The sequence below is a fragment of the Lonchura striata genome, chromosome 19 (genome assembly GCF_050655825.1).
Source record: "Lonchura striata isolate lonStrDom1 chromosome 19, ASM5065582v1, whole genome shotgun sequence".
Taxonomy (NCBI): domain Eukaryota; kingdom Metazoa; phylum Chordata; class Aves; order Passeriformes; family Estrildidae; genus Lonchura; species Lonchura striata.
Window position 1 is genome coordinate 4,964,742 of NC_140721.1, and position 27,317 is coordinate 4,992,058.

The 27,317-nt window shown below is 51.7% G+C and overlaps 1 protein-coding gene across 5 annotated transcripts in view; it reads left to right on the forward strand.

The window, feature by feature from the left end:
- Positions 1-27,317, forward strand: part of SMG6 (SMG6 nonsense mediated mRNA decay factor) — a 105,697-nt gene that overhangs the window by 13,460 nt on the left and 64,920 nt on the right. For all 5 annotated transcript variants that reach the window (XM_085557384.1, XM_021551030.3, XM_021551031.3 and 2 more), the window contains exons 9-10: positions 10,027-10,088; positions 13,711-13,856. In XM_085557384.1, the coding sequence (XP_085413510.1) occupies positions 10,027-10,088; positions 13,711-13,856 (208 nt within the window). The remainder of the gene's footprint in view (positions 1-10,026; positions 10,089-13,710; positions 13,857-27,317) is intronic.

Below are 27,317 nucleotides of genomic sequence, written 5' to 3' on the forward strand. Positions count from 1 at the left end.
AAGTGGAAATGATGTATTGCTGTAATGATGGTTGTTCTTCCATACAGATGCACAGAGAAGGAGCTGCTTGGGGAACTCATTATTTTTGGTGCATCCCTGCCAGGCTGGTGGGAGCATTTCTTCTCACTGCCAGCATGGTCGGGTGGTTTCACTCAGGGCAGTGAAAGATTGATTTTTTTCTGTGCAGACTCCTATGAATAATCTTTGCTGGATGAAGTGCAGGGCTCCTACAGGGCTCTCTCATTTGATCCTTCTGTGGTGTCAGGTGGGCAAAGCCCTCAGAATGGTCCATTTTAGAATCTTGTGATCTGGAAAATGAGCCCAGGCAGCTGGGGCTGTGCCTGTGGTTTGGATGGGCAGGGTGAAAACACAGACTTGCTGCCTTCCCCCCACTGCTGGGGCATGGCTCCCCAAAAAGTCAACCCTGCAGGGTGCACATGATGTCCTGTGCTGACTTTTGCATGCTTTTAGGGGTTTTTTAACCCAAAACTAGATGCTGGTGCAGAGAGTGGAGGGAATGGGACCCAGTAACCCAGCAGTGCCTGCACATGCCCTGTGTGCTGCTTCTGGAGCTGTTCCACACCAGTTAAAACCTCTGAGCCCCACCAGAGCAGTGGTATAGGTGTGTCCCCAAAGGGAGGGAGTGTCCCCTCGGGTTTTTCTCATGGAAGGAGTCAGTGGGATGCACACATGCTCTTAGAGTGTCAGCAGCATGTCACAGGAGGGTGGCTTTGTCAGGAAGTTTGTCCCCTCTATGGTTAGATGCTCTCTGCTATTGGAAGTGAGTGATGCTGTCTGAGGTGTGCTGTGTCCTGGGCTGTCCCTGCTGTCAGAGGATGGCAGTGCTTCCCCCAGCCTGCTCCTGATCCACGCCTCTGCAGAGCTGCCAGCCCCTGCTGAGCCTCCCTGCAGCACAGCAAGAAGCAGAGATGCTCTCTGGGGTGGGAGTGCCAGGCACCAGCAGTCAGCTGAGGGCTGCCTTCCCTTATTTCTGGCCTTTATCCACCGCCCACATGAGAGAACAGCAAGAGCTGTTGCATCCTTCATCTTTGTGCCCACAGTGAGACTTGACAGGGAGAAGTGTGGAGTTCCCTCTGTCCTACCCTCATTTTCCTCACCCCCACAAGCTTGCAGGAAGCTGTTGGGTTTGGTTACTCATTCATGGAGGTCAGGACTAGGTCTGGGTTTTTTTTTTTTCCTTTGTGTTTAGGAAACAGTTTACAAACTGTTTTGAGCATGGGGGAGCTAGTGGCGTGTGAAAGAGGCTTGTCAGCCTCTTTACTGCTGGACTTGCATTAATTCTCTGCCCTGCCTCCTTTTCTGTAATCTCTTTCTTGGTTGGCAGCATGAGTATTTCTGAGTGCTTTCCCCTGCCTGCAACCCCTCTGCCTCCTGATATGACCTGGGCCACCAAACCACCTTGGGCTTTATTTTTACTCAAGCCGTTTTGTTTTGTGTGATGAGGTTGCTTTCTTTCCCTCAGCAGTGAGAAGAGTGTCTGCAGAGGAAGTAAAAGAGTGCCAGGTTGCAGTTGAAACTGGTTAAACACCAAAACCACGCTCCTGGGTCTCACTGGGTTTGAGACGTGACACTCAGCCATGCAGTTCAGCTCTGGCTTTTTTTGCCTGCCAGTTGTGCACCATCCCTGCTTGCACTTTGTTTTTTTTAATAAATTGTGTTTTCACTTCAAATTGCTGATAAAAACCTTCTCAGCTGCAATTCCTGTGTTAGCAATCCAACCAGAAAATGCTGTTTCCACTTTGCCTGGGCTTGTGATGTTCTGTGGATGCTCAGTGCTGCTCCACCAGAGCCCAATCCAGCCTGTGCATTCGTGTCATGTAGAGCCCAAATGATCCTTTCCAGCACAACTTGACCTTTTGTCACTATGCAGAAAGTGAAGACTGTGCTATTTGTAACAGTTTCCAAAAGTTGGTGTTGATAATTTCCCCCTCCCCACTTTTTCTTTTTAGTTGGTGGTTTTATTTAGCTGTGAAGAACAAGGCAGGGACTAATGTTGCCTGAATGGGAGAGACCCTGGCATGTTCTGCTTCTGGCAGCAGGCATCTGGTGCTAACGTGTGTGGTGGATCAGAGGTGGGAGCACTTCAAGGACATCAATGAGTTGGGCTTTGTGAGGGGCTCTGCTATGTCCCTGTGCTCAAAGAGGCTGCGGTGAGGGGAGAGAGACTTTGTGTTCCAACAAGCTTCTCATACCCCAAAACCAAATACAACCGTCCAGAAACCGCCTTTCCCTGTCAGTCACTCTTCCCTCATTTCCTCTCCTGCTGGTGCTGATCAGGCAGGGATTTGTGTGTAACCAAACCCCTCCTGCTGCTGTACACGAGGCCTTTCTCAGAGCACTGGGTTTGACACAGTGGTGTTGGGAGGGAGAGTTTGCACTTGAGATGAGAATGCTGCCAGAATTGGCAGTACTGGTAAAGGAAGTAAAATATCTTAATAGCAGGATTGGGAGATTTTCCAGAGCAGGGTGAAGGCTGTAGACACAGATTTCTCTTGAGATTTTTTGTTCTTAGTCTAACCTTGATCTTTGTCTGAAGTTGGCCCAGGCCAATGTTTCCTGCTGTCTGTTGTAGACTTTTTGAGATTGGCACCTCATATCCCACAGCCAAACCTCTTAATTCTGCCATGGGGAATGTTTATTCCTCTTCAGTGTTGAATGAGCCATTTCCAGCCAGGCTTCGTATCCACTGTGGAGGTGGGTACTAGGAAAGGAACTTCCTTCCGGAGGATCAGGGAGTGGAACCTGCTGGAGTCTGTGTCATTTCCTCTGTCCTTGGCTCTACTCTTCCTCCCCAGCAGATTTCACTGCTGCATAATTCAAAGTGGAGAGGGAGGTGAAGCAGGGTGGACAGGTACCTGTGGGAGCAGCCTGGCTGGGAGCAGCTCCTGGTGTCCCGGATGGGGAGCGTGGCTGGAAGAGTGGCGATGTGAAGGTTGCGTGAGATAATGCTCTCATCCTTCTGGAAGGCTCTGCCTCTGCTCAGCCTGTTGTCCAAATGTCTCCTCTCTTGGCCCAACTCCATGCTAAGACTTGCAGAGTTCAATCTCTTCAGTCTTCACCCTTCTTAATTTCTCACATTATCTCCCTCCTTTATGCTTTAACCCCATGAATAATCTACTCTGGAGTAGTGAAGAAGGCTGACAACACCCGGAGCTGCCTTAGCAGCTGATCTCTTAGGACCAGAATTCATCATACATTTCTCTGTGTCAGTTTTCTGTCACAGAAAGGTGAATGCTGTTTATTCCTGGCAAATAGTGAGTATTTGAGTATAAGCTGCTTTTGGTTGGGGCTGCTTTAGTGCACATGTGGCCTCCCCCTTACCTGCTGGACACAGAAAGCTCTGCCTGGGCTTTCAGTGCTTAACCAGATGGAGCCTTGAAGAGCTGAGCTTGTATCCTAAACGACCTGCAGCACCAGAGCCAATTTGTGAAAAGTTTTGTGTTGAAAGTGAACTTGATATCTCAGCTGAGGACTCTCTGGCGTGTTTGCATAGATTCAGAGAGTTTATGGTCAGCAGGGACCATTAGATCATCTAGTCTGATCTCCTGTATATCACAGGTCCTTAAATTTCACCCTGCTACTCCTATATGAAGCCAAATAACTTGTGTTTGGCTAAAGCAGTACTTCCAGAAAGACATCCAGCCTTGAGAATCCACCCTTTTCCTGGGGAGTTCATTCCAGTGATAATTGCACTGGTTTTGAGACGCTTTTACCTTATTTACAGAGTTGAATGTTCCCAGTTTGTTCCCATACTTTGCTCTTCTGCAAGTGTAAAGAGCCCTTAAGTACCACGGAGGCACTTTACACCCAGCAACCCAATCGCCTCCCAGTCTTATTTTGAATAACACTGAACAGATTGAGCTGTTGAAATTTTTCACTGCAAGGCATCAGTTCTAGCCTTTGAATCACTTTTATGGCTGTTTTTTTGGATCCTTACCAACTTTTCAGCATCCTTTTAAAAATAAGGGCACTAGAGCTGGCTGCAGTATTTCAGTGTCATCCCCCACGGTGCCATATTTAGATGTGAATGTGCTGCCCAGTCCCTGCTCTGCTTGCACATCCAAGGGAAGTGTTTAATCCTTGTTGCTGGACATTGCATTGGGAATTCAGCCATTGTGGTCCCTAAAGGCTTTGTGGAGAAGCTGCCTTGGGCACGATCTCCCGGAGACTTCATTTTCTATGTGGTGCCAGATGAATAACGTGATATTTGATGCTGGAAACCCCCAGATTTTGAAGCTGTTATAATAAACCTTGTGTGAATGTTCTGTAGCCATCGTTACTTGCTGCTCCAAACGGGCAGAATTTCTTTTTGTTGTTTAAAAATGTTGCTAGTGAGTCTCTACCATCCTCTTTCCATACAGGTCAGTGAGGGTCCCTGAAGTCCTCTCTTTAAGAGGTTACTGAATCACTTTATTCATTTAATGATAATATTTTTTCAAGAATGTTGTGTGTTACTAATTCATGGAAACCAAATTTAGATACAGGCTTGGTTGAAAAGGAAGTAACACACATATAAATATTATATTTGACCTGCTTTCATGGAGTTGAAAGTTCTGCTAATAAATTCGTTACTAAATTATGTTGAATTTATTTAGAAGTCAGATACTTGTTCTGGAGCCAGTGAAGTTACCATAATTTGATCTTTATGTTGCTAAAGCAGATAATTTTCTTCCTTAACATTTTTCCTCTCGCCTGCTCCCTTCTGGGTTGAAGGAAGAACTCAAAAGCTCACTGCTATTGCCAGGTAGCTTCTTAAATTCCTCTTTTTCTCTTGTTGGGTTGATGGCTAGTAGCTCTTATAGCCATGAGATGTGTCCTGGAACTGCTGCACTGCAAAAGACCAGGGAGCTACAGGAATGTCTCAGTGTCTCTTTACCTGTAAATTAATTCTTTTATGCCTCAAGGCCATGATGCATCAGGGTTCCCTCTCTCTTCCTTGTCATAGCAAATTGGATTTTACGTTTGCGCAGTGTCTGATGTTAAGTAGGAGGATTTTCACTGGAATTGCTTTTACTGCTACAGAAATGAATGTGTTTGAGGGCAGGACGTTGCTCTGCTAAGCAGAAATCTGCACTAAACACGTGGCACAAAGCAGCCAAGGCAAGCCTTGTATCCATTTGTGGTTGCAGGTGGTATATGAAGAGAAGTGATTATGGTAATTAGCCCAGCTGGAATTTGCCCACAGCTCTGTGGGTACCTTGTAAACACTGCAAAAATGCCAGACAATTTTACCAGTCCTTTTGTCTCATCACCTTTATGTAGGTAGCCATTTGTACAAAACCCTTTCCACCAGCACTCTGGTGGGGTTACACCTGTAGCAGTAAAAATTCCTCCTGGTATCCTGCCAGTTGAGCCCACTGCAGCATTCTGGACTTTTCAAGAATCTCTGAATCAGTGTTGGACTGGGTGCTCTGAGAGAGCTGCCTGTGGAAAAAGAGGAATAATCTTAATGTGGTGTATCTAACCCTTGAGCTGGGAGTGAGAATATGGCACGTTTTGAGTGCCTGGATGTTATTTCACAGAGTTCTCAGCAAGGAAGCTGTGCCTGGAAAAGCCTTACTGCCCAAGAAACCCTGAAAATATTTGGGATGAGTGTGGTACGTGTTTTGGAGCAGAGCTGTGTGGCTCTGTGGTCTGTATCCCAGCCCCTTGTCACTGAGGAGACCCTTAGACTCAGGAGAACGTCCTGCTGTGCTCCAGGCCCTTGCACTCCAGTGGAGACAGCGCATTCGTTACAGGCAGTTTTGCATCTGGTCTCTTGATTAATGGACTTGTCTTTTGCAGCCTATTTTGACTCTGACACTGCTTTCTGCTCCACAGATGCTTTGCTGATGTTGAAGAAAGTTTGCCTCGCTTGATAAAGACCAGATCCTGGAATTTACTTCCAAACCTGAAGTAACAATTTTTAACTTGAAACGCTTTTTCCCCAGGAGTCACTTCTCCAGAATCTTTCCCTTATTTGGTGCCTCCTTCACAGCTGGGGTTGATGCTCAGGTGCCAAAGCTCTGTGCACTCCTTGCCTGGAGACAAACGGGTTCAAGCGCTTCCCAGCCCTGATCTTGGCACTCCAATTCCTGTGCCCTGCAGTGTCATTTCCAGCATTGCTGTGCTGGGGTGGGAGACACCATTTTCAGCCTGGTCAGTGCAGTATCTGGAAGTTAAATGTTGCTTTCTTCTCTGCTGGCTGGACACAAGGCAGACCTTTCCTGAAGCTGCCCGAGCAGTTTTGTGTTGCTGTCAGGCCGTGCTCCCCATGGCCTCGAGGAGATTTGAGCTGGCTGTTCAGCCCCGTTGCTATCTCTGCTCTTTTAGCTGCTCCACAAGAAGTTGTTAGTCACTGTTGATTCCTTCCATGGCAACAAATCCAGTTGGGTTGGCGGCGAGGTGTGTGAATGCTCCCCAAGCAGCACTGGGCTGCTTCCTCTGGTGAGGTTGCCTCTTCCCAGGTGGATTTAGTCTGTCTGCACATGCTGACTCATGACAGCTGAAACAGCTGTTTTCAGCTTCAGGCACTACTGTGTGCAGGGACCCCTTCTTCTTCTTGACAGCTGGTTTGTTTTTGTAACTAATGCCTTCACTATATGCTCATAACTTCCATATCGGTGATGCCCGCTTTTCAGCTGGAAGGGCCAAAATCCAGTTTTTGACATAGTTTTGTTGTTGGATAAGCTTTTCTTAATGGGCTTTTCCCAAGTGGGCAACTGGGACGATCCAAATTTGGTTTCCTGTCCCAAGGAGCAGCGTTGCCCACAAAGGGCAGCAGTGTCAGTGTGCTGAGAGTCCTGGTCTGGCATCCTGATATTGGCATGAGGACCATTTTTGGGAAATCTTTGGAGGGAGCTGCTTTTGGGCTGCACAATCAGCGAATAGAAGTTGTTGCAGATCTCATGGTAGCACTGTCAGGGTAGTGAGCATGCTGACAATGTTTCTGGGAAGTGTTCCTCTCCACCATGTGAATGCAGAGCAGCAGGTGACAGAACTTCCTCCTCTGTGCCAGGCCACTCGTGGAGGTCGCTGTTTGTGAGAAGCTGAGTTGGATGGGAGGAGCTGGGAGGGCTCCCAGAGGCTGAGGGACAGGTGAGTCAGTAGAGAAACAGTCATCCAGAGAAAAGCCCAGTCAAAGCAGCCCCATGACCTTTGCATGAACCCGAAGATGAAAGGTCCAAAGTTGAGTGATGAGCTTGTCAAAACCTTGAGGCTGTGAGAGAAAAAGTGGTGAAAAAAAGTGTGAGGTGCCTGCTTGAGATGCCACAGTGCTGGGGCACACAGGGCTCTGCCTGGGCTTGCTGGGGTTGTGATTTAAGTTGGCAAGAGGCATGAAACATGCTTCATTCCTAGAGGCAGGTATCACATTTCCTAAAAACAATGATAAGTAAGCACATATCTCTGTCCCAGTTCTGTACTGGTTATTGGGGAGTGTGACTGCTTAGTCCTTGGGATTGCGAGTGAAAAGGCTGAGTGTGAAACTTGCTCTGAGAAAATGGGGGTGAAGGCAATGTCCTGACAAGCCCTCCTGGAGCTGGGTGTCTGTGGACACACTCTGGGCATGTCCCTGCTAGGTGTCACTTTCCATTCAAGGTGGGGAATTTTGGTTTTCACCCGCTGCCGGTAAAGTGTGGGGATTGCAGAGCACTCTTGGGCTGTGGGTGAATGTGGGCCTTGGAGGAAAATTTCTGCTTCAATTTCTTCTTTCCCCCACCTGCAGCTTGCCCATGAGTTATGCTGTCCAGTAGGGATGGGTCAGGCCACGAGCTCCTTCTTTTTTCCATATTCCTTCTCAGGATGAAGAGCATGGACCCCCCTCTTCCTCCTGTTGCACAGGGTGTTGTTATGGGGCAGAGCACTGCCCACCACCCCTCCAAGGCTCTTGGAGCTGGGGGCTGTGATTCCTTAGATTCCTTAGGCTTTGTCTGTGTCAGGCTGTGTGATTTCAGCCACAGCTTTTTGCTTCCACAAGCTGTTGTCAAAAAAAAAAAAAAAAGACCTGTTAAAGGCTTCAAGCTCTCAATTACCATTGTGTCCTAAGGTGAAGAATCAGCTATATCTGAACTTCACTGGCAGAATGAATAAGGGCTTTGCTGTGCTGTCCCAGTATTCCCCAGTCTCTTCTGGGTTCCATCTGCAGAGTTAATAAAATGGTGGCAAATCAAGTTGAGTTCTAGTGGAAAGGGCTCTTTAGGGCAGCAGTAAAATAGTGAGTAAGCAAGAACCCCTTGCTGCGGGGGCCAGTTTAATTGGTCTGGCTTGTTTTATGAGACAGGTTTTATGTCTAAACTCGCACATGGCCCAGGAGCAGCTCTGCAGCAGGGCATCATTCTCCTGCATGGATCCTCCGGGAAGGCAGCCGGGTTAATTACACCTCACTGAAGGTGCAGAGCAGCTGGCATCAGTCATGGCTTGAGCCCAGGGGCTCAGCAAATGGGGCTGGGAAGTGGCACCAGAGCTAGAATGCCAGTGACATCTGTCCTGTGCAGCCAGGCCTGGCAGAGAGCTTGGGAGGCACTGGTCAGTGCCTGCCCTGTGTCCTCTGGCTTGTGCCCAGCTCTTGGCTGGGCACCGCCACAGCCCTGCCAGGTGATCTTATCCTCCCCCTGTGATGGAGGTGGGGGAGTTGAAGCTGTAAAAGCCCTGGGTGGATTGGAGCAGCGTGGTGGTGCTCTGGGTCGCTCCTGGTCAGCGTCTCCCTCGCAGCACTGGGGCCTGGCTTTTCTCAGCACGCTGAGGCTGTGCAGGCACAGGCGAGAGAGGAAAACCTCCTGCTCTGGGGAAGGTAAAAGTGAGGCCAGTCCACTCCTGCTGTGACACAGCCACCCCCAGGGCCAGGCTGAAGCAGTGCTTACCCACCACAGCCGTCCTCAGAGCCGTGTAGATAAGGACTGGGAAAGCCCAGAGCTGTGCTGAGCGAGCAGAGGTGGCCTGGAGCAGTAGTAAGTCATTACTCAAGTCAGGTTTTGGAGTCAGGGGACCAAAGCAGGGCAGGAAGCTGCCTTCACACCGTGTGCTGCAGCCAGCTCCCCTGTGTCCCCTTAGCTCCATGTCCACAGAATCATGGAATGGTTTGGGTAGGAAGGGACCTTAAAGACCATCTAGTTCCAACCCCCCTGCCATGTGCAGGGACAGCTTGCACTACAGCAGATTGCTCAGAGCCCCATCCAACCTGGCCTTGAACACTTCCAGGAATGGGGCATCCACAACTTCTCTGGGCAGTTCAGTAGCTGGTGAAAATGCAGGGTCTCAGAGGCTCTGCTGGCACATCTAAACACTGTCTCTAGCACGAGATAAATGAGGGGGTGCAGCATCACCCCAGTCCTCCCTGGCTTCTGGAAGCTGCTCCTAGCAGGGTACAAACAAGTGTGAGTGCTGCTGCTGAGCTATCAGTGCTGGCTGCTCTGCAGAAAAGTGCTGGGGAGGACATCCTGCTCCCTGTCTGCCTTGTCCAGCTGCTGCTGTGCCTCTGACACAGTCGGGAGCACGGGACAGGCTGCTGCTGGTGCTTGTGGGGTTGTGTTTTTCCATCGATGGGAATGCTAGTGAGGAATGCTGCATTTGGAGGCTCCTTTTCCAGAACCGCTTAGGCTGTGCTAAGTTTTGCATTGGTGAGACAGGGGTGAGGAGAGCTTTGCCTGTCCATGCCTGGGGTGCAGGTGTCAGGTGTGGGTTCCTGGGTGCAGGTGTGGGGTTTGGGGTGCCCAGGGTGCGGGTTTGGCGTTCCTGGGGTGCAGCAGCCCTGTGCAGGGTGACAGGACCCGGCAGAGGGTGCTGTGTCTCCACCGCCTCTCCCAGCTCCGCTTCCAGCTCCAGCTGTTTGGCACTTGCCTCTGCGCATGATGTTTGTAAGAGTTTGGGCATGTCCATTTGGTTCCCATCTCCAGTGCCACCCCCAGCATCCAGGCCAGGTTCTTCTGTCACTGGGGACATTCTTAATTCACAGGAAATAGGAGAGAGTTTAATTGTTTTCTCCTCTCTCTCTTTTTTTTTTTTCTTTTTTTTTTTTTTCCCATGCAGCTGAACAAAAGGTTCATCCTCAGTTTTCTCCATGCCCATGGGAAGCTGTTTACCAGGATTGGGTAAGTGTGCAGGATGTTTATTTTATTTTCCTACATTACAAGTCTTTTTGGAATTTAATATTGTTAGCAACTAAGCTGTGTTTGGAGCTGAGGGCACAGGGTGTGAATTCTTGCAGGCCTGGCCTCCTGGTTCTTATTCTCCTTACCCGCCCTCCAACCCACACTGGCTGGAGCTTGGGCTTTTCCTTTCCCCCACCTCAAAGCCCATTCCTGCCCATGCCCCAGGACCCTCTGGCAGAAGCTGAGCTCAGAAAGTTCACACACACAGGAGGAGGGATCAGAGGCCGTTTTCTCTCTCTCCCATCACCTAACTGTGCTCCCTCCACTTGAATTTCTGGGTTTAACCCCCTCTCTTCCATTACCCTCACCCAGTGCAAAGGTGACTCCTAGGGCTCTCAGTGGCTGTTGCCTGTAAGGATCACAAAGCCATCGAGGCAGATCCATGTGCTGGCTGAAAGCTGCCATCCACAGCCTGGCAAAACAAGCCTTGCCCTTTATCTCCTTGCTGCCACTTCAGTGAAAGCCTCATAGCCGAGAGCTGCCCTGGCTGTGGGAACTGGTTTGTACAAAGTGCCCTTGGCAGTGGCTCTCAGAAATGGGTTTCAAGTAATTGAACAGCTCCTCTTGAAGCAAAGCAAGCCTGATCCCAGCCTGGGCTGAGATCCCAGCTCAGGGGACACCCTTATGACCCCGAGGGCAGAGCTCATCCTTGCAGCTGATGGGCTTCCCATGGAGCTGCCTCTGCTCCAGGTCCGGACTGGCCCTCGCTGTGTGGGAGCAGCTGCTGAGGAGAGACCCCATGTGGGTCTCTGGCAGTGGTGGTCTCTGCTTGAGCCTGCCAGGAGCTTGGAAGCAACTCCCGAGCTCTCTTGGCTCCTTCATTCTCCTGTGAAACTGCTGGCTACAGGTCACAGGGCTGAGGGGCCTTTTCCAGGCTGTGTGGGTGCAAAGTGACAGCTTGTCCCTGCTGGGAACAGCTCAGATCCCGCCACACAGCAGCACCTCAGCACTTGCTGTCTCCAGTGCTTACAGGGGTGACCACTCAGGAGGGACACTTTGGACCCTTCACAAAAAACAGTGAAGCAGGGGCTGGTGATTTGCTGGAGAGCCGAGTGTGAGAGGGTCACTGCTGATCTCTCCGTGATTCACAAGGCACTGATTGTCCACTCGTGGGCCACCAGGCTGCCCTGCAGCAAGGAGGCAGAGCTGGGTGTCCTGCCTGCAGGAAGAAGAGGAGGAGAAGTGCCAGAGCCCACGGAAGGTTCAGGAAGGTTCAGGAAGGTTCAGGGTCTGTGCTGGAGGGCAGAGCATCCGGGGAGCTGCTGGTCCCCGGCGCTGTGGGACCGCGCTCGCGGTCGAGCTCCGGTTGAACGGATGCCAGCAGGGGATTAATGGGGATGTAGCAGAGATCAGTTGCACATTTGGCTCCTGAGGCTTTTGTGAAATTAAGATGCAGCGTTTCAGGCAGTTGCTTCCCAGGACAGTCATTTAGAAAACCCAAATATGTTTAATGGTACAATATGCCCTGAAGTACTTAGAAGGGAACTAGAAAGTAATACCATGACACAGGAAGAGAAAATCGTCCAGCCCTGCTAAACAGCTTCCGTGCTTAAAATAGGTAAAAGGTGAGGAATAGCCAAGTTCTTTTTGGGCAGGATCTCTGGTGATTTATCTGGAAAAAATATGGAAAAGATGATGTTGTCCTAATTGGACTCTTGCTCCTAAAACCACAGGTAAGCAATTTATTAAAAGCTTCCGCTCGGCTCCTGACCTGCTGGTTCTGAGCTCAGTGGGGTTACTGCATGCTGTTCCAGATGTGCTGTGGTATCAAAGCACAGGTGGTGGAGCTAAGGAAGCCCTCACTCCTTCGTGTTGTTATTCCTTGGCAATAATCTTCTCAGTAACAACCCATCCTGCAAAGAGCTCCTCCATCCCCAGAGTGCTGTCTGCCCTAGGAGGATGTTGCTGAATACACTGGATGTGGTCTGAGATTTCTCAAAATTAGGAAGTCTTTAGAAGCAATCAGTTTGCTCTAATTCTCTGGCTGTGCCCCAAATCCAGGGAAGTTGCCTTTTGCAGGGAAAGCAGTGCATTTGTACTGACAGAGCTGCTCTATTCTGCAAAGCTACAAAGTGCAAGGAGACTGTTTGTTCCAGCCCATGTTTTTTGGAAGGTAACAGAGGCTTTGAACTGCTCCAGCAAACAGTGCCCAAGGAGAGGGTACCCTGCTGGTAGGCAGGCCCAGGTGATGAAAAGCACCCACAAAATATGACTAAGAAGAAAGCTATTTCTGTCTTTAAAAATAAAGCTGTCACTGTCCTGAAGTCTGTTGGGGAAGCCCAGCAGAATTGCCCATGTGGGTTACCAGAAGTGGCTCATTAATCCAGCCTGTAGTAATATCACAAGATCTGAATCTCCTGGGGGGAAGATAGAGGAAATTGCTGTGGAGGCCCCTGAGGTCGCCTGCTCCAGCTCCAGATGCCTCACCCCCTGTGGGTTTTGGCTCCCTCACTCCCATGTGGGCACTTGATAATGTCACTCATAAGTGGTGTGGGTACTTTCTGGGAGATATTCAGTCTGCTGGGTCTGGCTGTGGCTTTTTCTAATGTACAAACAACAGTCAATGCAGCAAACTCTGCAGAGGAGTCAGTGGGACAGGAGGACCTCCCCCTTAGTAGTTCCAAAGGTTTTGGGCAGCTTCTTGGTTATAAAATTGTTTTCATGGGATACCAGGTGAGGACTGCGGTGGGCAACCCCACCTCAGTCATTTTTGGGGTTTGACCATGCTCTTTGCAATAATTTCAATTTTTCACCCCACTTCAGCTGGGAGATTACTGAGGATCCAACAGCTTTGATAAGTGACCTCAGCTAATTCCCTCAGCGATGAAGAGTGGGATAAAGGTGTCAGATTTCCTTGGGCGCTTGTGAGTGGTGTTGAAAGCTCACCCCATCCCCAGCCGTGGCCCCGCAGCCGCCGGCTGCCGTGTCCTGACGCGCGACAGCGGCGCTGCGGCTGCGGGGACCCGCTCCAGCTTTGACACTGTCAGCAGCTCCACGAGTCAGGGAGTCCCTGTCCTGTGGGGCTCGAGGTGATGAAGTTTAGGGGCTCAATCACAGTGCTGAGGAGTGTGTAGCCTGGGGGGAGACGGGGCTCGGTGCCATGGGATCCGATGTTGCAGCGAGGAGTTTTGGAGGAAGCACGCTCTGGCTAGCATTCAATGCACTGGAATTGCCACATCCGCAATGTGGCACCAGTGTGTGCATTTTGCTGCAGCCTTGGGAGTCCCATGGGCTGCTCCTGGTCCAAGTGAGCTGCTGGCCCCTTGGCACCTCTCCCAGATTGGTAGAAGTCAGTAGAAAAAAATGGTTGGTCAGAAATGACTCATAAAGGCCGTGTTTTCCTGCCAAAAGAATGCTGCCTGTCGGTCACAGAGCAATCCATCGCTGCCCTCTCCAAGGAAGCAGCCTGCACCTTCATTCCCCACAGCTCCTGGCTGGGAGACAGCACCCCAGGGATTCCCCCTTCCCCAGGAGATGTGACATGGGCTGAGCCATGCCCACTTCCCAGCCCTCATCTCAGGGCACAGCCTGCTCTCGACAGCCTCTCTCTCTCTGTCTGCAGGATGGAGACTTTCCCTGCGGTGGCCGAGGAGGTCCTGAGGGAGTTCCAGGTGCTGCTGCAGCACAGCCCCCCTCCTATCGGAAGCACCCGCATGCTCCAGCTCGTGGCCATCAACATGTTTGCAGTGTACAACTCCCAGCCCAAAGGTACCACGTGCTGCTGGAGGGGAAACTGGATGGGGATCAGCCGTTCCCCATGTGGAGAAGGGTGGGGGACACACCAGATGGAGAGGTGGGAGTGGTGGTTGGATGCCTGTGGGTGTCAACACAAAGGGACCTTGGCTGGGCCTTTGGAGTTGGCTGAGGTGTCTGAGGAGTGAGGAGGCATCGCATCCCCCTGGAGCCTGAGTCATCAGCACAGAAGGAAGATGCTGCTTTATGTCTCTGCCGTCCCAGCGTTTAAGCTGGGCCCTGCTCAGTGCCTGTGCTGGCACCAGGAGGGCTGGGACAGTCTCAGAGGCCTCAATTGTTGGCTGTGGCTGCCTGTGTCCATGCAGGTGGGTGAGGGATGTGATGCCACTCTCTGAAACACCAGGTTGGAGCCTGTGCCCTTGTGATAATTCAGAGAGCAACACAGATCTAGTATTAATTACTCTCCTCCTCTCACTTCCTCTATGGTCTCTGCCATTGACAAGTTTAATGTGCTGGGCAACAGAGGTGCCACCAAACCAGAGTCTCTTCACTGAGTTTAAAATTATGCTTCCAGGGATTGTACTTTTCCCTGTGTCCCCTCCAACATGCACTCAGCAGCAGGTACCCAGGTCTGCCTGAGCTGTGAGTTTGGGAGCAGGGATGGGGCTGCTCTCCCTGGGTGGCAGGAAGCAGCATTTCGCATCCTGATGCCTTAGGATTTACATCCCAAATATGAAGGCCTCCAGCTGGTGGATTTCAGCTAAGGCCAGCATGTGGGCGATCAGGCTGAGCCCCAGAGAGCTGCTGCTGGAAGATCCCTCCCATGTGAGCCAGTTGGCCACTGCTCAGGCTGGTGGTCAGTGGCCAAGGTCCAGCTGATGGAGCAAACAAGCACCAGTTAGAGGGCTGGGAAGTGGCTCCTGTGTGCTGTGCCTGCTTTGCAGGCACTCTCCTCTCCTGGAGGAAGCTGTCAATCCCACTGGTGAGGCAGCCATGCCCTCCTGCCTGCCAGATGCCAGCCAGTGATGGCGTGTTTATCTTTGAGCTGCAAAGTACTTTGTGATTATAAGCAAATGCCGCTGCGTGACAGTAATTATTGTATTCATAATATTAATAATACCCCTGGTAGGTGAATTAATAGTGGTGTCTGTTCCACAGACAGGAGCGGGTGGGAAGAAGAGGATGAAATTTGTCTGGGATGGATGGTAAGCCCCTGTGGCAGAGCTGGAAGCAATCCCAGCTCTCAAACCACTGGGCTGTGCTCGTCCCTCCATAGCTGAGTTGTGGATGTGTGTGAGTGACGGAGGGAGTGCTTTTTATCTCATGAAAAATAAGTATTCTCAGAGATTTCTGCCTCCTGTGTGGGTAGCTGCCAGCTGCTCCCAGCTTTTGGATCTCTGGAGAAAGCAAACCTGTTCCTGCCGGGGCTGCGTGCGGAGCAGGTGGCAGCGCTCGTGGAATGCCTGCAGGTCGGATGGCACCACGACTGCCATCTGATGCCAAGGGCCCTTCAGGGATTTCCCTGAGGGCTCTTCGCTCTGGTGACCCTGAAATATCGCTGAGAGTGTTGTTGGCAAAGCAAACCCTGCTGTCAGCACAAATGCCCCAGTGGTCTCGCAGCGCTCGTACGCCGAGTGCTGGCACGGCATGGGTTGGGCACTCTGCCGATGCTGCCACACTGGGAAGAGCTGGGTGCAGATGGAAATCAAGAGCAGAACAGCAAAGGGCCTGGAGCTCAGAAGGAAGGCAGGAATGTTGGAACGATTACGGAGTCCCCTGCGTGGAGCGAGGGTGCTGGCTCGCTCCCCGGCGTGTGGGCTGCTGTGGGCAGAGGCCTGGCGGGAGCGCGGCAGGAACGCTGTCGGGAAGGTGCGGGCTTCCATTTCCCAGCACATGAGTCACCTCCCTGAGCTGCAGCAGCAGGGGCAGCAGCAGAGCCAGGGGGCTGAGCCGCCCCTGTGGGAGGCTGGCAGGACGCAGGGAGCAGTCCCACCCTGCCTGCATCCCAAATTGCCAGGAAGCATTGCTGGGGAGCCGGCTGTAGTCAGAGCTTGGCTGTGGCCGCTCCACAGAGCTGGATGTAGCTTTGCAGTTGGACCAAACAGCCTCTGGAGATCTCCTCCTACTGAAATCCTCCCGCAAATCTGAGAGCAGAGCATGTCTGTGTCCTTCCCATCACATGGGCCTGACACTGAATTTGCAGTAGCAGGAGGAGATGTGTGGGTTTGGGGCTGGGAGGGAGGTCTGAGCCTCTCTTCCCTGCTGTCTGGGGGTGTTCTCTTCAGGGATAGCTGCTCCCTCCCTTCCCTGCTCTGTATTTCCAGCTTTGGAGCCCCAGCTACTCCTGAGAAACTTGTAAATGTGCTTGTTGCTCCATGTCTGGTTTGTAACAAGTCCCTGGTGCCGAGATGCAGTGGTGCTGGCAGTCATGGTGTGGTGTCACTGGCATAACAGTCACAATGTGGGGAATTCTATGAAATTCTTAACCCCTGAATAACTTTTAAGTAAAGAGTTAGGCATTAAGAAAAAGGCAAGTCAACAATTAAATGCTGTGTTAAGCACCTGTTCTCCCTCTTCCTCTGGCTTGCACCAAACACAATCCTGCCCCATCTCAGCCTCAGTGTCTCCCATTTTTGGACTGTGCTTGGTCTGTCCCAGACCTTCAGTGAGGCAATGGGCAGCACAGGAGGTTGGGACTCATGCATGATAGTTTATATCTGCTTATCTTTGCCTTTTTACTCCTATTCTTCTGCTGTGGTGTGGGTTGGCTGTGACCCCTTAGGGGTGCCCCTGTCCTGGCATGTGTCCCCCTGTGGGATTTGTGACATATCCTCTGTGTCTCTTCTCCCAGCCACGGCCACTTTTTCATAAACCAGCCAACCGCAAGGTCACCGTGTGCTCTTCTGAGAGGGTGACTTTTTTTGTGCTGTGTTTAAACTGGTTTCAAAACCAGCCAGCTGTGAGCAGCACGTGGCATTTCACATCCTCCTCCCACGCAGCTCACTGCTGTGGTTACCTGAACCCTGCAGTGGGTGCCAGGGCTCAGGTGAGCACAGGCAGGGCTCTGTGGCCCGTGCCCAGTGCAGCTGAGCTGTGCTTGTCCCCAGGGACAGCACCAGGCATGCTGGAGCTGGTCTCAGCTGCCTGTGCAGCCGGGCAGCACTGGGAAGATCCTGGGAGATGAATTGGATCTGTTGTTTTCTCTGACAGAGGAAGCCAAAGAATTCCCACATGAAGTGCATCCCCTGCTGTTCAGCATCAAACAGTGTGTTCCTGCTTTGTCCAGGGAGGCATGCAGCCAGTGAGGGTCCCTCTGACCCGGCTGCCTCCTGTCAGGAGCACTTCAGGTGTGAAAAAGCTTCTTGCAGACCTCAAACCCATGGGGCAAGGAGTGCCCACCTAGGGGAAGGAGGCAGAGAGAGGTAGCCACTCTACAAGGCAGAGACTTGAAGTTGCTGGTGCTTCCCAGGATGGGACATAGGTGACTGACCAGTGTTTTGGGCCATCCTGGGCTCTGGCTGGGGCGGGGCCGTAGTGAGGTGGCCCATTTTAACAGTTTGGTAGCCATCTGCACGACCAACTCACAGAGAAGTTTGGATCCCTTTATCCCAGCCACAAACACTCCAAGAATTTTAATTTTTTTTTAATTCTGTAATTTGGGGAAATAAAACTCTGGTTTCTGAAAAGACTAATTGAAGCCGTGCTTGCGGCAGGGGCATCTCGGTGAGTGGAGAGAGAGGAACCCCCTTCCAGCCCATCTGTGCCCAATTTACTCAGATCTGGCCTCTCTGAGGCTTTTTTCTTTCTCTCTCTCTTTAATAATTTGTTTTATAATTCCTGGAATCAAACCCATCTCAGACACACTGTTTTATTTTACTGTATTATTGGATTATACTTCCTATAAATCACTGGATGTTATTCATAGGCCACCACCAGAATAACTTCCCCTCTCCCCCCCCCCGACAGCCCCGCATTCCAAACAAGCACACACCAAGGTGGGGGTGCAGCAGCACGGGGCACCCTAGAGACACTTCCCGGAAATCCCAGCAAATTTGCCTGGCTGTGGGTGTGAAGCATCAGGCTGCAGCACCTGGATGCCTTCTGGCACTCTCGGGCCGGTCGCGCTGTGCTGTGTGGAGGTTGTTAGGAGGTCGAGCTTAGGTGGAAGTGGAGAAGGGAGGGGGCTGCCATATGTGCATCCTCAGCACATGTAGGGAATGAAGTTGCATCCCCCAGGGCCGAGCAGAGTCAGGGCACAGAGGCACTGGGAGGGTCTGGCCAAGCGTGTTGCTTTAGCTGAGGATTGGGAAAGCAGAAAGTGACAGTTTGGGCAGGGTGACCCATGCGTGGGGCATCTGCTCTGCCATGGGCAGTGGGCAAGGAGGAAAACCTCCTAGCTGTGCCTTGGCAGAGGGATTGTGCTCGTGTGGGTTGTGAGGTGGGCAGGGGCAGGCTGAGCTTTGCTCTGCAGACCCTGAGTCTGTCTTCTTGAGTGGAACAGGGTTGGGTTCTCTGTGCAAGGTAGTGTCAGCTGGGAAACCTTCCTCGTGCAGAAAGGAAAGTTTCACAGCAGCAGCTTCAGAGCAGTATCTGTGGCTTTTGCCACACTGGTGTCCTGAGGCCAGGGCCGAGCAGGTCGGTGCTGCAGGGGTTGGAGAGACTCTGCCTGGCTCAGAGAGGAGCTGCTGTCACACAGCTGTGACTGCAGCCTGTGCAAGGGTTTGCTAGGGCACGTGGCCCTGCTTGCTCCTTGAACACCGACACCAGCTCAAGATGTGGATCTTGCCCAAATCTTGATACACACGAGGAAATATCTGTAGGTCAGTGCAAATCCCCTGCAGCACTTAAGGAGGTCCAGGACTTTCTGTTTTCATTGGAGAGGACAGGTCAGACCCTGAGATGAGGCTGTGCTGTGGTAATCAGCAGCCAGCTCCACTGCCATCCTGCCCTACTCACAGCCCTGTGCTGGACACAGCAGGTCTCGCTTTGCTGACCACACCTGCTCAGGCTGGCAGCCTGAACCCTTAAAATATCCCTAGAGATGATGCAGAGGCTGGTGGTGGTGTCTGGCCTCAGCAGAGCCTCAGCTCTGACCATTGCCATGGTCTCGTTTCTGCCACCCAAACCCTGCTCTGCTCAAAGAGCTGACTGCAGCATCAGAAGAGGCTCAGAGGAAGCACCTTCTGATCACCTGTGGCAGCCTCATCTCCACATCTTCTCATGAAGCTCTAACCACATCTTGCATGTTGGAGCTGACAAAAGGTGGGGGCAGTCGAATGCAAGAGAGTCCAGTGCATTTGCCTGAGTTTAAAAATAAAGCACTGTTGTGGGTAACTGCCTTGGTTTGATGGAGTTCTAAAATTAGGCACAAAAGAAAGCTTAATAAACCTTAGGCTATAGATAGCAGCAGAAGCAACTTGGTCTTTCCCTATGTGGGGAGCAGAACCGAGTCCTTTCCTCTGAATTCCCCTCTTTGTGTGGTAAATACACACTTCAGCTGCGGGCTGTGACACCTTTGGGCTAAACAGCCAGGAGGGTGATGAAGATGTCACATTGCAGGGTTGTGTCGAGGGGACGCTGAGCATCTGCAGCCCTGTGCTCCGTTGAGAGCAGAGCCTGAGGTCCCTCCACCTGCCTGGGGGTTTGGTTTGTAGTGCAAAGCCCACTTGATGCAGGGAGGCTGGAGTTGAGCAGTTTGACATCTGGCTTTCTCTGGGTGCTGGGGCTTTGGTTGATGTACAGCAGTTGTGGGCTGAGGTGTGTGCACCGAGATCTCCAGCTGCACCTGGAGTCGCTGTGTGCCTTTCCCTCTGAGACTGGGCAGTGCTGTCTTTAGCGAGGTGGTGTTAAGACATAACACTTCCCAAGGCCTTAAGTTTGGGGGAACTGGATGTTTAATTTATCCTTCCCCTCCTTTCACATTGCTGCTTGTATTTGCTTTGCGTTCGAGTGGTATTTAGGAGAGGAAACTCAGAGGAGGGCTGGATGATTCTGGTGTCAGTCCTTCCCCTTGATGCCTGCCTTGCACTGAGGCTCCTGAGTGAGCTGGCTCTTTGATGCCACTGCCTTGGCAAAGGGCTTTTACACTGAACCTGTTGTTGAGTGATATCTGCTACTCCCTGTGTCCAGACACAGCCCATACCCTGAGATGTGTGAGGAGGAGGAAGGGTTGAAGTGGTGCAGGGAGTGCTACCTGCATTGTTCATCTCAGGAGCCACACAACTTCCTGTGCTGAGCCTCCTAAGGGACATGTACGTGTCCGGAGGTGGCAGCTGACCCTCCAGGGTTTCTCCTCTGAGCCATTGGGAGTGTTGGAGGTTGGCACAGTTGCTGGGAACTGTCGGCGCCTTTCCCTTCAGGGAAGGAAGCTGTCTCAGACTTGAGACACATCAGTAAAGTTCAGGTAAAATAATTCTGGCCCAGACGTATCTTCAGAGTCTTGCTCTTGGGCTCTTGAGGCTGGTGGCAGCGATGTTTAGACCAAAGTCTTCCTTTGCTTATTCCCCTCTGTTTCCTGTTTAAAAGGCAGATTGTCACATATTTGGGGATTTATTTACCGTAATTGGAGTTATTTTCCTGGCTGCTGGCTTCTGCCCTCTGATGCAAGACTCCTTAGTGAAACGTGTGTCCAGAAAGCCATGTGACCTTATTTTTCCCCTTGCCACAAGTGCCAGCAGGAGATGCAATAATCAACACGCTGCAGGGAATTTCCACTGGCAGTTCAAGTTTCTGAAATCTAGACGTTGGCTTGGGAGGCAAAGATTGAGCAGGGCTTTGTGGCAGGGAAGGGAAAGGTTTCCAGCAAAATTGAGTGTTTGCTGGTGTGTCAGACTCTCCACTCCTGCCCTCCAGCTCAAGTGCAGCAAAGTCCACATCAAGTGGTGTTAGATGAGCTTGCTGGGGGCTTCTGCCTGGTCTGCCTGTCACACAAGCACATCCTTACATCTGCTCTTGAAGCTGTTCCATGAGGTGATAGCAGGATCTCATTTCAGGGCAACAAATCGAGGGGAAATGATTTGTAAACATAAAGCCTGAGTCTGCTTTAGAGCCAAGCTTCAGCAGCCCAAGCAGCAAATCAGGACAATCAGTGACAGGTGAGGTGAGGTTGGAGAGGCTTTACTGTGGTTCCAAGGCATGGCCAGCTCTGCAAACCCTGAATCTGACCTCTACTTGGATGAAGAAGCAGCGTTGCTGTGTAAAATGAAAGGCAGGAAATGGAGCAGTGGCACACTGTGTCCGTCTGTCCTGCTGTGGAACAAGAAAGGAGGTGCTCAGGCAGCTGTCCCAGGTCTCTGCATCTCCCCAGCTTTGGTGGTGGAGAAAGAGGGGGTGCCAGGGAGTCAGAGTGAGGTGCACCAGATGCAGCAGCTTTGGTGAAGCTTTAGATGTTTGCAGTGTGACAGGAAGTCCTTTTGCTTTTGAAGAGATATTTCTGATTCTTTAATGTGCCTTGCACCTTTGATTTCCTCATGCTTTTAAGTAGCACCAAGTCAATTACTGTATTTCTGTTTAATTCTCTGAGAGAACACTGTATAATTAGGCTAATTATGCTGCTTTGTGAAGTTGTAAAACTCCTGATTGAGCCTGAAGGGCTGTTTTATAACCTTGCAGGTGTAGGCAGGGAGGGCTGCCCGCTCCATGCTCTGTGCAGGTTTGGGTGCAGCCTGCCAGCACAGTGAGTGTAGTTCCTTCCAAGGGGCTGCCCCACAGGCTCATCCCCTGCCAGCTCCATCCTGCCTTCCTCTTTTCACAGGCTGCAGTCCCTCTGGGGATCCTGTGCCTGGTGCTGGGGGGGCTTGTTGGGATCTCTTCTTGCCTTAATGTTGAGATCAGGAATGGCAGCACAGCCAATGTGTTTCTGCTCTTGAATGTATCTCAGGAGGTGACCCCACACAGGTTTAGGTGTGGAAATCTTTTATTTTCCCTAACTGGGCTGTGTGTGCCCTGCATTGGGTTCTGGGCAGTACAGAGCTGGCTCTGCCTGTGCTAAGTGACAGTCAGGAGGAACGTGTGACCTTCAGGTGTCACCCTGGCTGTGTGATGCTCACTTCGGCTTCACTGAGCAGGCCAGTTTAATCCTGGCTCAGTGACAGCCCTGAAGGCACATGGCCCATCTCTAATGGCAGAGTCATTTTTAATGCTGGTCGGTGTGGCTGACGATGGCCGTGGTGGCCCTAGGGCTGGCTGATAGGTGACACACAGAGGGCACAAGTGATTTGTCTGCCCACAGAACCCTCGTGTCCCACCCCAGAGAAGCAGACAGGAGCATGGAATGGGAAGGAAGTACCCCATGGGAATGGGTTTAGCTTTGGAGTTTCTCCATTCCCCCTTCTCCCATCCCTCCTGGGATCATCTGGCCCCCTGACCCTGGCTCAGTGAACTCCCGGTGCTTCTCCGCCGGCCCCGGCAGCGGAGCTGGGGCGTCTTGCGAAAGCAGCGCCTGCTCCCCGGGTAATGGCACGGGGATGGAGAGGGAGGCGCCGGCTGCCAAAGGCGGGTTGGGAACAGCATAAACCCTTCAGCCCGAGGAGCCAAGGGCTGACAACCCTCGTGCCTGGTGCTGGGAGCGCAGCTCGTCCCGCCCGGGGGGCCCCAGGAGAGCGGCCAAAGGCGGCCACATGGGCCCGGGTGGCTCTGCAGGCAGGCGCAGAGGAAGTGATGCTCCCGGGCCCATCTGCACGGGGAGCGGGAGACGCGCCCCAGCTGGTGCGAGGCCCTGGCAGCCCCGGGAGCTGCCGTCTGCTGGGCTTTACTGCTGTCTACGTTGAAACACGGCTTGGGAAGGATGGGAGGGGGGTCGGTGGCACGGTGCCAGTCCCGGTTCTCCTGGCCTTCTCGTTCCTCTCTCCTCCTCCTCCTCCCCGCTCCCTCCGATGCTTTAAAGTCACATTTCCAGGCCAGACATAGAATTAATCTCTGGGCACTTCACATTGCTGGCAGCGCAAAGCAGGATGTGGGATCTTTTTTTCTCTCTCTCTGCGTCTTGGCTGACTTTTTTACCTCTCGAAGAATTTGGAAGGGCCGTGAGATTCCCCCCACCCCCCCTCGCCTCAGTGCCGTGCAGTTTTTCAGCACGCTGATCACCCTGCTGTGGCTTCACCCTAATAGATTTCATATGCTGACACAGTTGACATCAGTACCAAACTATTTTACATGTGATCTGGTGTATTTCCTGAGGAAATCTGCAAGATATTTATTAAGAACTAATAAAATAAACCTCTCCATGAGCTTTTAGGTAGTTTTCAATTTTTCATGTCTCTCTCGTTTCCTCTTATCAATGAGTTTCTATTTTCTCCCTCCTCTCTGACCATCGCAAAAGGAAACAAAAATAAATGTTTTAAACCGTTCCTGAATGGACACTGGGAATATTTCTGTAGTGATGTATTAGCAAAGTCGTATTTTTAGGGCTGTATTGTCAAGACTAAAAATATCCCCCTGCAGTGCATCCTTTTTATAGGGCTTTGTGTGTGTGTGTGTGTGTGTGTGTGTGTGTATATGTGTGTGTGTGTGCTGAGTGTTGGACAAGTTTGCACCAACGTGCAAAGGTCTTTGTACTACTGCAGCGTTGCCTCCCCATCACAGCTGGACTCCATTAGGCTTTGGAAATTAGTGTAATCCTGGTTAAGAAAGGGGGGGAAAAAAAAAATCAATCAATCTCGCAGAGGCGCGTTTCCCCAGCTGAGCCGGGATACCTGCGTGGCAGCCGCGCTCCGGAGGGCTCCAGCAGCCGGTGGTTTTGCCACGGCTTTCCTGCCACGGAGGGTGTTCCCTGATGGAGAACAGCAGCTCTGCTCCCCCTGCTTCCGCCGGGGCAGGCAGGACGGGTCACCCGGTGGGTTCTGCTCATTTGTCACACCCGGGAACCCCTTTGGGGCTGTGCTGTGCTGGCAGGCAGCAGCGTGTGTGTATGTAGCAGGGAGCAGGCTGGATGCTTCGCGTTCTCAGAGGGATTTTCTGCCTTCCTGCTATTTGTGTCTCCTTCAATTAACTGCGATTGGAACGGAGAGAACCAAAGGTGGGCGCCAGGCTGAGAATCCGCCTCTCCTCTGTGCTGGGTGCCGCGATGGGAGGCGGCTCAGCCTCTCCGTCACGCGTGATTGATGCAGCCCTTTCCAAACACGATTTTCCCTCCGGCTCGCGTCCGCGGATGCCGGCGTGGAGCTGCAGCCGTCACTCTTGTCCCCAGCAGCAGCCTTGCGTCACAGGTGGTGGGTGCAGCGGCTGACGGGGCCCTGACGGCCGGGCCAGCGCCGTGCGCATGGCACACGCGCCGCGCCCCCCCTCCATCCCCTCCGTTTGCACGCCGGTTCCTCACTGTAGCTTTCCTGTCTGCTGCCGTCTGGAGAGCCACAGCCTCTCTGCTTCCTGTAGAGCAGTTCAGCGAAAGCAGTAATTAGGGCCTGTAAAAATTTATTTTATTAGAGAGAAGTGTTGGTGGGTAATTGGCCATCATTTGAACCCAGCCAGATTGGAGATTAATAAAAAAAAATTTTCATATATATATATTTATATATAGTAAAAAAAAAAATTAAAAAAATCACAGAGAGATCTTTTTACCAGAAACACCAGGGTTGTGAGCTGGAAACCCTTCCTGAGGCGGGTGGGACGGGACAGGACGGCGGCTGCGGAGAGGGCGGCCGGCAGCGAGCGCCTGTGCTGTACCCGTCCTTGAGGGTGTTTGACACTGGCATGGGAAGAAAGGAAACCTTGTTTTCCAAGAACTCTGCTCTTTCTCAGCTTGATAAGCATTTAAAATAAAAGCTGCACAATTGGAATTGGCAGAGCATCCTCATTCTTTTGTCTGTCTGTTTATTTTTTTCCCCTCATCCCTCGACATGTGTGCTACAGCCCAGGGTTACTACACCCCGTGGAACCACAGGCCTGGAGCTCTGCAGGCGCTCCCGAGCTCTGCCCACCCCCGGCCTGGCTCTTTGAAGCCTGGCAGAGCAACAGAGATCCAGCCCCGACCCTGGCAGCCTCCTGATGGCCAGGGCACTGAAGTCTTTGACGAGACATGTGTTCTCAGCCCCTTTCGGCTCCCCCTTCTCTCTCAGGGCAGCAAACCCGGGGCTGTGCCTGGAGCTGGAGCGGTGGCTTGGAATCAGGCTGTGACTGCACTATATGGACCCGATGGCTTTGGTATTTATAGGCTTGGTTGGAGCAGCTTGAGCGTGGCCAAGGGAGCGGGAGCGGCTTGAGGGCCGACGCTCATCCCGACGGAGGGTGATTGGAGAACTCCCTGCTCCGGGAGGACGCGAGAGCCAAGCCCCTCTGCACACATGTCACGCGCGGTTACTGCCGGTTGAATCACACCAGGGAGTTACTTCAGGCTACTAGCCCTGCTTGTTGCTTTGGTGTAAGTTACTCGGGGCGTTCCTTCAGGTTCGTAGTGCTTGTTTTTCGCTTGGCAGCCTCGGGGCTGGGACCTGGTGTAACCGTTTCCCAAGGAATATTTTTGGTTTGAAAAGTGAAGGTCAGCAGTTCGCAAGGGCTGCGCTTGCAGCCAACTCTGTGGTTCGCCTTGTGCCACCGGGCCAGCAGCACTTGAAATCCTGATCAATTGATCTGCAACAATATGAAACCACGAAGGGTGACTGCCAGTTAAAACTCCCCGTCTCGCCCCATTTTCCCCACCCAAAGTGTCTTTCTGCCCATATCCCCTTTCTTGCCGCCTGTCTCCCTCCCTCCCTTTCGGCTGTGTATTGGAGTTTTTGTCTATCTTTTTCCATCTCTCTGTCTCTTTTCATAACAGTTTTTAATAATGTTTTAGTTAGTTCCAGCCTTTTCCCTCAATGGATCCCATTGGAAAATACATTTGAAAGGAAACAGTTATACACTTCCCTTCCTTTGAAACTCTGTTGGCACCTTTTCCAGTGCAGTAAACCATACAACATGGATTTTCAAAGTTTCCAAACACAGACATGCTGGCGTTAAATTTATGAAAAAATATTTTATTCGGCTGTATAGTAACTATGAGTCTCCGAGCTGCTGGTCACAGTGAAATCGAAGCTCGCTTTGGAACTGCAACAGGTTTTCAAATCTCTGCAGGAAACGGCGCTGGAGCCTGCAGCTCCCTCATGTCCTCCTGCCAGGAGACACAGCAGCAAACAAAAGGGGTGCTGGGGCACCCCATGGCGAGCCCACCAACCCCCAGCACAGCCTTTCCCTCTGTACAGCCAACGGTAGCTGCAGGGAATATCACGGTTGTGCCAATCCTATCTCAAATCACAGGGGAAAAGAGGAATTTGGCATAAAAGCGTGATGTCTTATGCTTGTTAATGAAGGTGGAGGGTTCAGGCTCTTTAGCTGCCGAGTGCTGTGCCGGCGGCTCCATCGCCTGTGTGAGCTCACACGTGCGTTGGGACCCGAGGCTCTGGCTCCACGTGAGTTGTTGGAGCACTGAGATTGTATTTTCTAGCAGGGGGGCTCGGATGTTGAACTTCCTGGAGTGGTTTCTCTGCATGCTGTGGGTTTGTGCCTGTGGTCACGGCCCTTCCCGCGGGGAATCGCTCGCTCGACACCTGAGAACCTCCCTTTGCGTGGCACCGCTCGCAGCTGAATTTTTTCCAAATTTCCACAGAAGACCACAGTCCCCATTCACCATCAGAGGTCTGGTGGGTGAATCTGGCTGTATTTTCGTGAGGAGCATTTTGAGGGGTTCTTTCCAAACAGAGCGAGCCTCAAAGGCTGTGCCCAGTGGCACTTCAGGTATGGTGTAAGGCACACAGAGCCTCTTGTGATAGACAAGATGATGACAAAGAGATCCCAGGCTCAATTTTCCTGTTGTACTTTTGCTTGTAAAATTTCTTTCCGTTCTCATGGGAGTTTTCCAGAGAAGCCACTAATTAAGTGTTATCGTTGTGCTCGGTGCCACATGGAGTGTAGGAAAAGCTACAAGATTCAAGTCCAAATAATTGGATGGTGTAAACTCACTGGTGTGTGCTCAAATCTTGGGTTTGGGTGCCTTTTTTCATGGTACTTCTAACAAGTACTGATGGGAGACTGAGCTAAAGGAAAATACCAGATTTTCTAGTCCCTTGTCTGCCTACCTTGAGATGCAAGAGATGGAGCTCTCCTAAGAACATAATCCTTCAGAAGCTGCCTTTGATCAAACCAGAGTTGCCCAGTATCTGCAAATTCCATCCCCTCTGTGTCACCAGCCAGACAACAAGTGAGGAACACAAAAATAGTTGAGCACATGCATTGGGAGGAGTTTAGGGGACTTCTGGATCTCCCTGAAAGTTCAGGACCAAGGTGAGGAATGGAATCAAGTTCTTCATCTTAATCCTCCAAACCATGACCTTGTCCTGCAGCCCTGAGGCTCATTGAACACGTGCACATTTCAGCACATCAGAACACTCTGCAGGAGGGTCTCTGCTGCCTGTTAATTTTCTGTGTGGACTGAAAATGGTACCTTGAGGGGAGAAAAAGTGACGTGTCGTTAGGACAGCTTTATGGTGAGTAAGTGCGATGGAG